General features: G+C 45.1%; 1 protein-coding gene across 1 annotated transcript in view; it reads right to left on the bottom strand.

Annotated features, from left to right (window-relative positions):
- SF3B3 (splicing factor 3b subunit 3) overlaps positions 1 to 12,748 on the bottom strand; it is a 247,983-nt gene that overhangs the window by 9,391 nt on the left and 225,844 nt on the right. The window contains exons 23-24 of the mRNA XM_029608907.1: positions 7,400 to 7,498; positions 5,829 to 5,972 (exon numbers count right to left, since the gene is read on the bottom strand). Of these exons, the coding sequence (XP_029464767.1) occupies positions 5,829 to 5,972; positions 7,400 to 7,498 (243 nt within the window). The remainder of the gene's footprint in view (positions 1 to 5,828; positions 5,973 to 7,399; positions 7,499 to 12,748) is intronic.

Genomic DNA, 12,748 nt, shown 5'->3' with positions numbered 1-12,748 from the left:
CGTACTCAAAGACACCTTGTCAGTAGAAATACATAAGAAAGGGTCATGACAAGAAAGAGTTTGAAGCTCCGAAATACATCTGAACAGACTGCGACCAGAAACACTGTCTTTCAACATAAGATCCTTCAAGGAGGCTCGAACAAAAGGATCCAAAATAGGCTCACAGAGAACCTTCAAGACCAAGTTGAGATTCCAGTCCGAAAAGAGCTTGCGAACCGGCGGCTTTAAATGCTTCACTGCCTTCAGGAAACGGATGACATCGGCATAAGAGGCCAACGGCCTGCCCTGCACCTTGCCCCTGAGACAATCCAGAGTTGAAACCTGAACTTGGAACAAACTATAAGCCAGGTCTTTGGACAGACTGTGTTGCAGAAAAGATAAAATCTGCGCAACAAAAGCCAGTAGAGGATCCACCTCTCTGCTGACTCAAAAACCTTCCACACTCTGATATAAACTATGGAAGTAGAGGGCCGTTAAGACTGAAGAAGAGTAGAAATAACTAACTCCAAATAACCCTTCATGTGCAGTTGCCGCCTCTCAAAAGCCAAGCCGCGAGGCAGAAGCAATCCTCCCGATCAGAAAATAAGGGACCCTGCTGCAGCAACCCCTGCAGATTAGCCAACTGGAGAGGATTGTCCTCCGCCAGATGCACCAAGTCTGCGAACCACGGACAACATGGCCTCTCCGGCACAACCAGAACCATCAACCCTGGATGCGCCTCTATGCAATGCAGCACGCACCCAATGAGCTGCCATGGAGGGAACACAAACAAGAATCCCTGTCGGCCAAAACATACCAGAGCATCTAGGCCCACTGAGCCAACTTCTCATCTGCAACTGAAAAATCGTAACGACTTCAAGTTGGCTCCCTTCACCATGAGATCCAGCTGAGAAACCCCCCATCTGGCACAAATGTGGTTCCAGCCTTCCAGGAACAGTTCCCACTCCCTGGGATCTAGTTGTTGTCGACTTAAGAAATCTGCCTGCTCGTTGTCTACTCCCGTGACATGGGAGGCCGCAATCCCTTCGATGTGAGACTCTGCCCATGCAAACAGCTGAGCTTCCCGAGCCACAGCGTGAGTCCTTGTTCCTCCTTGGTGGTTGATGTATGCTACCATCGTCGCATTGTCTGACAACACTTATATCATTCGACTCTGAACCAGGGGCAGGAACAACTCCAAAGTCCTGCGGAACGCTCTCGTTTCCAGGCTATTGATAGACAAAGTCTTCTCTGCCATCGACCAGAGACCCTGAGCTGAGCGTCCCATGCGCACTGCTCCCCAGCTTTGAGGCTGGCATCCGTGGTCAGCACCAGCCAATCCGGAACTTCGAGAGCCATGCCCTTGTCCAAATTGGGCCGAGACAGCCACCATGCCAGACTGGACCTGGCCTCCCGCATCAGAGGCAGGGGGACATAATACTCTTCTGACGGATTCCAGCAAGACAACAATGCCCTCTGTAGCGGTTGCATGTGGGCAAATGCCCATGGAACCAGGTCCAACGTCAATCCATGGATCCCAGGACATGCAGGTAATCCAAGATGTAGCAAGTGGGCAATTTGCGCCTGCAATTTCGCCACTCTGCCCGCTGTCAGAAACACCTTGCCCTGCCGGGTATCGAAAAGGGCTCTCAGATATTCGAGAGATTGAGAGGGAACCAGATGGCTTTTTGCCACATTGATCACCCGACCCAGGGAGGTCAGAAGCTGTCTCACTCGCTGCACTGAACGATTGCACTCCTCCTCCAGCTTTGCCCGGATAAGTCAATCTGTCCATGGACGGGTGAACCAACACCCCTTCACGTCTCAAGGCCACCGCTACCACCACTATCACTTTCATGAAGGTTCAAGGAGCCGTGGCGGGCCTGAAGGGAAGGGCCTGAAACTGCAAATGCTGATCCAGCATTTTGAACCGCAGAAACTTCAGGTGTTCCTTTCGGATAGGGATATGCAGATAAGCCTCAGTGAGGTCCAAGGATGCCAGGAACTTGCCCTTGCGGACGGCCACAATCACCGTATGCAGAGTCTCCATCGGAATCGTGGCACCCGCAAGCTCAAGCTCACCTTCTGCAGGTCCAGGATAGTATGGAAGGTGCCCTCCTTCTTCAGCACCACAAAGTAGATGGAATACCTTCCCTGCCCCTGCCTGGCCAGAGGAACCAGAAGGATGGCTTCCAAGCTAATCAACCTGCACAGAGTTCCTTCCACTGCGATTCGATTTCTTTGTGAAGAACAATGCGACTCCAGGAAGGCATCACTGAGTGGGCGAGAAAATTCTAAGGTGTAACTGTCCCATACCACCTCCAGAACCAATCAGTCTGAGGTAATCTTGACCCATTCCTCGAAAAAAATGGACAACCTGCCCCCTACTGCCATCAACGAGGAGTGGGTGCCCATGGCCTCATTGGGGTGATTTACCAGTTCCGACTCCCTGCCCGGAGCTGCCTCTGGAGGACCGACCAATCCCCCAAAAGCAACGTTGATGATTCAACAACTGCTTTTGCCCCGCGGAAGAGGAGCCTCTACTGCCTGAAACCTCCTCAATTCTCGAAAGCGAGGCCAAGCAGGAAAGCTCTTCTTGACGTTCTTCTATCTTCCGGTAGGCGACTGCCCTTGGTTTCTCCCAGGGACATCATGAGCTGGTCCAGGTCCTCCCCAAAACAGCAGCTTTCCCTTAAAGGGAAGGTTACACAATTGCGTCTTAGACCACAAGTCTGCTAATTGCACAACCATAAGACTTGTCAGGTCACCACCACTGAGACCATACTTCTAGCTGTGGAGCGCACCAAATCATATAAAGCATCTGTCACATAGGCCACACCCGCCTCCAGACGGACCGCCTGTGTGTGGGATAGCACACCTGTAGACGGCTGCTCCTGCGGCTTCTGGATCCAGCACAAACAAGCACGCTGCATCATACTAGCGCTCACTGCCATCCAGAAACTCAATGCCGACATCTCAAACATGCACTTCAGTTGAACCTCCAGCTTACGATCCTGGATATCCTTCAGGGTACTGCCCCCGCCATCGGAATCGTAGTCTTCTTGGTCACTGCAGATACCGCCGCATCAACCTTAGGCGTTTTAAAGCGATCCAAATGCTCCTTCAACAGGGGTACAGCTTAGCCACGGGCCCTTCCAATCTTTAAGCCCACTTCTGGGGAGTCTCATTCCTGATTAATGAGCTTCTGGATCTTCTTCGGAATGGGAAAGGCACTGGGCAGACCCTCAAGCACTGGAATAATGCCCTTGTTGTCAGACTCCTCCTGAGTCAACTTGACACCCAGGTCCTCCAACACCTGAGGAATAAGCAGCCTGAGTTCTTCCTTCTTAAACAAGCTCTCCACCAGGGGGTCAGCCCCCTCCACGCCAGCTACATCCGCGAGGTCCAGTTCATCCTTGCTCCCATCCAAACCTGGAGTCTGATTTGAATCTGGGTCTTCCTCGAGCTCCGCCGGAGAGGATGCCCCCTCATCTTGCGGTTCATCAGAGTCCTTCAGATCTCTCGGGGTCAGATCCATAAGCATGGACCAAAACCTGCGATGCTGCTCTGGCCACACCGAAGCCACCCTGCAGACGCCAGAGGTCTCTTGGAGGACCTAGAAGGCCTCTCCGTTGGCCTTTGCTTAGCTGCCTTGCTTGCCAGGAAAGCCTTGTGCCTCAGCAAAACAAACTCTGGAGAAAAACTCCCCAGGCCCTCAGTAACTCCCTCAGGGCTACTGGGCTCGGAGACCGCCCCCTCAACGCTATCCTCACAAACCTGTGCTGCAGGAGAAAGAGGTGGAGGATATTCACCAGAGACACCGGTGGTTGGCACTCCCTGGCTGCGATACTCCTCGGGAACCGCAGGGGTAGGAGTCCCCACTTTGGCCCCCACCGCAGGCCCTGCGAACCGAGAGGGCCTCCAGGTCTTAGGATCCTTAGTGAAGGGTCCCTCCCCCCGAAGCACAGCCAATGCACAGGGAAAGGAATTCAGGTGGGCAGACCAGGCACCGCAAGCCCTACAGGGCTCTACCTACGATTTCTCGGACATACCCAACCACTACGCTGAAAAACTTTGCTGCTCTGGGAAGGCCGCACCACATTGCTAAAAACTAGGCTGCGTTGTCGCATGACCCCTAAAGGTGCGTGAGAAGGTCGACAGCGGCGGGAAGCACACGCACGTGAAAGGGACTCCGAACAGACCAAAATCGTGGTCGGCCACAAGGGGAATCCCTGCCAGGGAAGCCCTCTGAAACACGTGGTCGGAGCGGAGGGTGGGCAGCAAACGAGCGGCTAAAAACAGCCACAGCCACCTGAATTAAAGATAAATTGCGGTGCACTGGTGCGATTGGGCCCCATCAGGAAATCCCCCCCACAGTATGCTAGCCAGCAGCACGCTCCTCCTCTCTCAGCAACCTGTTACTCACCCAAGTCGACTGCCCCGGTCCTGCACCGCAGGCCCTCCGCAAACAAAACCAAAGGACAAACCATTTTTTTTTTTTTAAACAAAAACCCAACCAAAAGGGGAAAAAACCCTTAAAGGGATACTTCCCTGACAGTGTCAGTGGCGGAGAGAAGGGGACCTCAGGGCATGAAGAGGGAGCCAGTCCTCTGACTATCAGGGGCCCTAGAATCCGCGGGCATCTACAGTCAGGGGTATCCAACTCCCAGTTCACACAGCTCAACTCGAGGGATGGCCCACTAAGGAACCTGGCACTTTGAGAAGCAGCTCCAAAATTTCCAACTCCAGATCAGTCAGGACTGCACCTCTATCTGCTGGAGACAGAGAATACTGAGGGACTGCAGGTGGCATGCTCGGTTATGTAGCAGTGCCCCGGTTTTGTTCTCTGCCTCCATCTGCTGCTAGGGATGCATAAACCCACTGGTCTGGACTGATCTGGGTATGTTCAGGAACTGGGGTTTTCCCTCAGTAATTTTAGATCCTCTGCCTGCCTTACTAAGCCTAGCTGTTGCAGCAACCAATACTTGTCCAGAGGCCACAAACCACAGTTCCTTCTGGAATGCGATAATGTGGACCACAAATTTGGCTATTAATTGTCACTATTGAGCAATGGGTAGGATACTACCCCCCACCTTCCTTCCCAGGGACTGTGAATGCTGTCTCTGCAGTGTCCTCACTTGACCATAGAGAGCAGAGTCCTGGACCAAGAATGAAACCTCTGCACTACAATGCAAAATCACCAGTCTTGAAATTCTAGCCCAAGCACAACACAGTTTTGAGGTTCACGGCCTCTAATTTTGTGCCCACTTCCCATAGTGAGTGTAGCAATTGCAGCCACCATATTCCAACAGGGGAATCAACAACTCCACCAGAGTGCTTTCATTGGGGCAGCTAGTTACTGCACGGTGACAACCCTATATAATACAGGCAGGACTGAGCATAATTTCAGGCCGGAGGTACTTGGGGTGTCAGGCTGGCTTTGCAATTATACTTTTCAAAGAACATGACAAAGTCAAGATCATGCTCCTGAGGACCCAGGATAAAACTAAGAACCAGTGACCAGGGAATCAGTACTAGTGGGTGATATGCCTAAGGGAATGCCAAGAGACTACACAGAAGATGACAAGATGAATAAAAAGGCAGCAGAAGGGCCCTGTGATCTGCTGCAATCCCAGGCTTGTTTTGCAACTTTCCTAATAATCTAGCATCACTAGTTTAAACCTTTCTTGCCAATAATCTATTTAATACATTTTCTGATCCTGTGCTTCTCTTTTCCTGTATCTATCTTCAGATTTTGACATAGTATAAAATAAGCTCATGCAGATGGGTTATTTTCAGTATATACAAAGCACCAACACCTTCTGGTGGTAAAGACAGGGAATGCTTACCTCATGCGATGTGAAAGGAACCAGAATGCCAATGCCTCCTGACAAGGTGGTATACACCAAGGACTCAGAGCCTCCTGGGATCAAAGTGGTTTTCTGTAAGGAAAGCACTGTCTCTCCCACGTGGTAATTCATGATCACCTCAGCCTGTAAAACAAAATATGCACTGCTATTTGTGTCTCATGTAAAGGTCTCCAAAAAGCACGATAAGGAGGACATGAGAAATTAATTACTTGCACTGATATAGCTCAGCTGAGTTTCTGTAGCCTAGCACTAATATAGCTCTCTGTATACAAACAAGACCTCTGGGTATTCTACATACACATATGAAAATACCATCATTATCATTTATTTATTTGTTACATGTTTTTCTAGGAAAGACAGTTCAAATTGAGGTATAAAGGGCTAACATAAGAACATAAGAATTGCCAAATTGGCTAAGACTGAGGATCCATCAAGTCCAGGATCCTGTGTCCAACAGTGGTCAAACCAGGTCACAAGTACCTATCAAGGTCCCAAACAGTAAATAGATCCCATGCTGCTATCGGTACAATTTCGGAGAATACAGTAGTTTGAGGGTAGCTGCTACAGAGCATCTGCTTTATGTGCTGAAACAAAGCAAAACATTGTCCAAAGGTGAAAAGGGTGAGTGTCATTTTTGCCATATGATCTGAAGATGAACATCATGGTGGAAGAGGGTATATGTAGATCTGCTGCTGACTGTAACCTTGAGAGAATTAGTTTTCCCTATTGTGTCTTACCACAGCAAACCATAATTGCATACTAACCTTATTTCAAGTTGGGACCCAGTATGAAGACTCTGAAAGCCTCACTGCATTGCTTATAAGCCTGTTAACCAATGCTAAAGAATCCTGTATTCAATTCTCACACCTAGCCTCTGAACTGTTAAGAAGACAAGAACTAGCAACTATTAAACAGGAAAGTGACCCGAGGTCAGTGCCTCAGATGACCTGAATGTTAATAGCCAGTGTAATAAAGTGGCAGAGAAAGCTAACAGCATACTCAAGTGCATAAGGAGAGGTATCACCAACAGTAAAGATAGTATTGCTACTCTATATGTAACTAGTGAGACCTCACCTCAAGTATGGTGTCATTTCTGGAGAAGAAGAAGAAGAAGAGGAAGAGGAAGAAGAAGAAGAAGAAATAGTAGTAATAGTAGTAGTAGTAGTAGTAATAATAGTAGTAGTAGTAGTTTAGGTATGGAAACAGGTATACTCCATCACCCAGAACAATAGAGGACCAAAAAGGGGTCATAAAGCAGTTGAAGACTTGCACAGTAATCTAGTGCAGCTGCTTCACAAGCTCCCAAGAAGAGGAACCATGTTGCAGGGTAGCAGGGCCTTAGTACTATGGATAAAAAGGAGAAGCAGCAATATCATGCAGGTGTGTAAAGCTTGTATGGCTAACTCCTAGGAAACATACTTAGATACAGCACTTAAGGCAGAGGAAGATGGACCAACTGTTCCTTACCTGATAGCATCTATGCTACTATGAATGCCACCCTACCCATATATACTCCAATTCAGAAACTTGGTTTCCCTTCTTATTTTTACCTTCTGGGAGGCTCCATTGAGAAGTCCCCTGTCCCACAGTGCTTTGTTCCCTGTTGGATCCTCATCTACCTCATCATTGATGTTGGGGGGCAACCTCACCTGTGTGGACAAAAAACAAGCACAAGACAGCTACAGTTAGAAAACTGGATTTCTGGTCTGTTCTCAACCTAACTACTAAATTTACACTATGTCGTAATTCAGGGAAGGCCAAAAAAAAAAAATAATTGTAAGGGTAGAGTTGGCACCAATGATCAGAGGGAAAAAAATTGCCTTCCACACCTCAAATATGGCAATTACGTGAGGTCTCTGTATCCACATTTTTCCTTAGAGTCTATATTATAGCCAATGATCTTTTTTTCTCCACAAACTTAGCTAATTTTCTTTTGAAGTGGTTTAGTGTTGCAGCAATGCCTCATCCCTGGCAAAATGTTTCATATTGCCTTCATGTAAAATAAATAAATAAATAATTCCTTAATACATTTGCCTGCAATTGTTTTTATGAAGAAAATAACCCCCATCTTTAATGCTCAACTATATGTCCTTGTATCCCCTTCATTAGCTTTATGATCCTTTCTTGTACCTTTTCTAATATCTGGATGCGCTTTCAGGAAAGGTAGGCAAAACCAAAAATGCAGCTTGACAAAATCTTTATAGTGTGGAAGATTGACATACCTATATAGCCTACTTCCAACCTCTTAAATGTATGCCGACATGGGCTCAACTTTGGCTGCTGTTTTCTGCACAAAGTCCCGAGTTTATTAATTGTTGCTTAATGTGCTTGGCATTTTTCCCTGGTTAGAGTTAGCAAGCACTGCCCCATTCAAAATATATTGCCCCTGCTCATTCTTTTCTTCTTAAATTTTCCATTTAGTTTGTGTTTTACAATTGTACCATCATACAGGAGAATATACAGCTTTCCACGCTACATATTCCATAGGTTTGTACAACTGAACTTAACAGTTTACAAAGTATTAGGAAACTATACAAGTTTACCACCAAATTATACTTGTGCGTAAGCATACATTAGATAATTTCCATTCCTATCAGGGAAAAAAAAATATAAGGAGAGAGAATTATCATCAGCCATACAGAAAGCAATTTCTAAGTTTCAGCAGCAAATTAAGCCAGTGTTTTCAGTAAAATATTGCAGAAAAGGTCACTATACATATTCATACTTAAGATACCTTTCTTTACAATCTAATAAGGATAGTAATTCCTTTTTTCCAAGGCATATCGGATATAATCCAACCAAGAGTCTATTGTTGGCCTTGGTTGGGTTTCTCTAATATTTAAATTACATTTAAATTTAGATTTCTATTGCTTTTTTGTGACTGGGCAGCCACTTCCTAGCAAATTAAAAATAGAATGGGATGTTTTACATACTGGATAGCTTTACAAGCCAAGTCAGTGAAACAGACAAATTCCACACATATTAAAGTCAGCATGACAGATAAATTAATCATACTAGATACAGTTCCTCACTACAAATAAAATAAAAAACTAAAGGCAATGTTGTGAGGAAGGCTGAAAATCAATGATTCATACCCTCGGCCATGAGCTGAGTTCATACTGTCTAGGTTTATGACTGTCTGTTGCCTTTTGTCAGTGATTGGGGCGGTGGGGGAGATGTTTTAGCCTATAATTTAACTGAAGAGCCAGGTTTTCAGTTGGCAATGGAATGTCATGTACTCTGTGGTATCTCGCAGGCCAGGAAGGGGAGAGAATTTAACAGTTCATGTGCTGTGCCTATGAATGTCCTAGATCTTTTCTTCAGCAGAATAGCTTTATGAGGCAGTGTGGTTAGATTTCTGGTGTAGTAGTAGCTTTTCACTTTCTCAGGCATGTAAGTATGAGTGATGCCTTCCTTTGCTTTGACGGCGAGGACAAGATTTTGAATTTGATGCATGAAGAGATCGGGAGCCAGTGTAGAGATGTCAGTGGAGGAGAAGCTCGTTCCTATTTTCTCCTACCTGTGATGGTGCAATCAGAAGTGTTTTGCACTGTCTATAGTCTGGAGAAGATCATGGGGGGTAAGCCAAACTGCTCATCTGTTAACAGGTGAAATGATCCAGCTGACTAAGTAAGAGAATACAAAAATATTGTTTTTTTGTCACATGGGCAGCCACTACCGCAAGACAGTTTGTAAATATTCTTGGCATTGCTACGAGTCCAAAAGGTAGAAAACATTGGCAATGTTCTTCCACTACTGTGAACCACTGGCACTTTCTATTACTCTCGTGAATGGAATATACATTTAGACATCCTTCAGATCTAAAAGTAGTTAGCCAGTTGTTAATTTTTAAATATCAAAGAATTACCTCTAGTGAGGTCATTTTGAACTTTTTATCCTTAGGTTTTGGCCAGATGCCCGAGGTCTAAGTCAGGCTGTAGACCCCGCATCTTTTCTAGAATGAGAAAATATTTTGAGTAGAATCCCTTGGTTCCCCCCCCCCCCCCCACAGTTTGGACTAGCTATATTGCCTTCACTGTCAGGAGAATTGAACGTTTGGCTTGTAGGATCTGCAACTGCTCCAGAGGAATACACTGAGTAACTAGAAGGGTGTGAAGAGAAAGATTTTTCAGAACCCAATGGTCGGTCATGATTAGGCAAGGATTTTTGTAAAGATTGCTGAGCAGCTCTTGGTTGAGCTCTTTTGTTTGTGCACTACCTGCCCTGCTGCTGCAGAAATGGTCTTTGGTACAGGTAGGGTTGGTATCTCCTGCGAAGAAAGAAGTAATGCTGTCTATATGTTTGAAGATGATACTTTTTAGTATGAGATTTGCTGGTGTAAAGTAGCTGCTGTCAGCATTTGGCTTGTAGACCAATGATCCTTTGATACTTCCACTGTCTCCTTTAATTTTCTTTGAACAAGTTATCCCCTGTGAATGGGATGTCTGCTACATTGTCATGTACATCCTCATGCAGACTAATGCCTTTAACCAAGCAATCCTCCTATAGTCTTATTACTATGACTGAAGACCTTGAAGCAGTACTGTAGAAATCATATGAGAAACATACAGTTTTGCATTCTCGTCTGCTTCATTCCTGATGTGGAGTAAAATGACCTGAGAATTGGATGGAAGCTGAGAAGAGGCATACCTCATTTTTAGTAAGATGTTGTACATGTATTGGACCATATCACAGTGATGAGCTAATATCTTTGATGTTAACATGTAGGATTGAAAAATTTTCTTTGCTGTACTATCCAGCAGTTTTGAATCTTTCCCTGGACGAGTACTGGAATACATTTTTGAACGCTTCACTTTTTGAGTACCAACTCCATCACTACAGACTCATGTGGAAGCTGAATCTTTTTATGACAGACATGGCTGCACTTTGTATTTCAGATCCAATCTCCTTGCTATTGGAAATGTAAGCAGGATTTGACACATCCATGACTCCAACTCTTGGAGAACTCTATGGAGCAGAACTGCCACTATTTGCTTTGGAGCCTGTATGTACTTTAAGACATCAAAGATACCTTCCCTCAGTTCCATCCCTTCTAGTGAGAATTGTATAGAAGTTGCCATTTTTTGAAGAAAAGCTGGGTAGGACATATCCTCAGATGGAGAAATAGTCGTGGCTGCCTCAGGGGAGGGATCTGATGGTAATCCTGTGATTTGTCTTGTGTTTGGTAAGAACAGAAGTCGTAAGATGAATGAGAAACAGAGGATAACTGGAAGATCATCAAATGAAGGTCTGTCCCTAGGAGGACAACTGTGTGATTTTTCAGTTGACACGTCTTTCCTTCTTTGGAATGGAGGGAAGGGATATTGAGATTCCAATTGATTGGCAAAAGTTTCCAGAACAAACTCTAACTGAAACTGAAGTGATGGTGCTAGTAGGGATTTTTTTTTTTTTTTAAATACTTATCCACAGACTCCAATCACAATTTCTGGATGAAAGTATGGTGATCTGGAGCAGGAAGAGGTATTACTGATGAAATATGATCAGATTCTAATATCAGAATGGGAGAAGAATCCTTATCCTGCAATGGTAGTAGAAGCTGTGTCTTTAATGATAAAGCCCCATGCCAAGAAGAGTGCGGTGCAATGCCAAAAGGAGAATGAGCAGAGGTACTTTCCACACCAAAGTGCAATAGCACAGTGACCTTTGCCACAGACACAGTTGATTTTGATGGCACTGAGGATGGTTTGATAACAATGCCTTTAGCACCAAAGAAGTGTTGATCAGGGGCTTCTTCAAACAGGCACCACACTATTTTGATGCCAAAGATTTCTTCTCCCTTTTTTTGCCCTGAGTGAGACATCGGAGAGTCTCAGTGCTGGTCTTAAGACGACTATGACCTGCTGGTTTTAGGCACTAGTCTCTTGGATGTTTTCTCTTTTTCTCTGGAGAAATGAAGAGATACTTCAATTTTAGACATCTGTAAAATAGGCCCTGAGGAGACATCTGCACTCAAGTCTCACAATTAGAGGCAGCACTAAATGGTCTTGGAGGTTGAAGCTGAACATTTTGATGTCGCATTTTGAAGTGCTCTTAAAAGGTCTTTTACCCAATATTTAAAGGGGGGAAAATTGCTTTAAAAAAAAAAGTTTTTGAGGAGGCTTGAAAAAGAAAAAAAAAAGGGTGGGATGCACTGCAGAAAAAAATTAAAACAAATTGAAAAATAATACCCTGAAAAGAGACAAGTGGCTAAAGTTTGGAGAGAGATCAAACATATCCTCTCTCTTCAGTGGAAGAGAAAAGACTTAAGATTTGTGTGGGACTACCAGCATATGCTCAGAAAGCCTTCTGGGTCTTTGTGAGCTCTGAAAGTATGTTCCATGATAGCACCATCAGATGTCATCTACTTATATGGCCAATATTGACGCTGCTTGTCCATGGAGAAATGGTGTTACAGTAGTCTGGTGTTACAGTAGTGTAGAAAGAACTACTGATTTTGAAATCAGATGGCTGTAGGAAAGGGTGTAGTAATTTTACCATGCCAAATGGCTTTTGTAGTTACTGCTGTCATCTGGTTCTCCATAGTAAGGCTGAGTCACAAATAACTACTAAACCTATAACCTCTTGTTATGGGAATAAGGTGATGATATTAAGAGTGAGTGGAAGGCTATAATTTAGCCAGATGATCTATTGTCTTATCTTTAATTGAAGTCAACTGGAAATCATCCAAGGTGTTACTATTCTGAATTATAAATTGAGAAGTGTTGTGTTATTCCAAGAGCCTTGTAGTGGGAGATGTATGTGTATATCATTGATGTAGTTATAATCTTTACATCCCAAGCTTCTGATGATAGCTGCTACGGATGGAGGTAAACACTGAAGAAGATGGGGGGACAACAGGAAGCCTTAAGGCACACCCAAAAGTAAGGGCAAAGATATGG

Source organism: Rhinatrema bivittatum, chromosome 7, assembly GCF_901001135.1.
Source record: "Rhinatrema bivittatum chromosome 7, aRhiBiv1.1, whole genome shotgun sequence".
Classification (NCBI taxonomy): domain Eukaryota; kingdom Metazoa; phylum Chordata; class Amphibia; order Gymnophiona; family Rhinatrematidae; genus Rhinatrema; species Rhinatrema bivittatum.
This window is presented reverse-complemented; position numbering and strand designations above follow the sequence as displayed.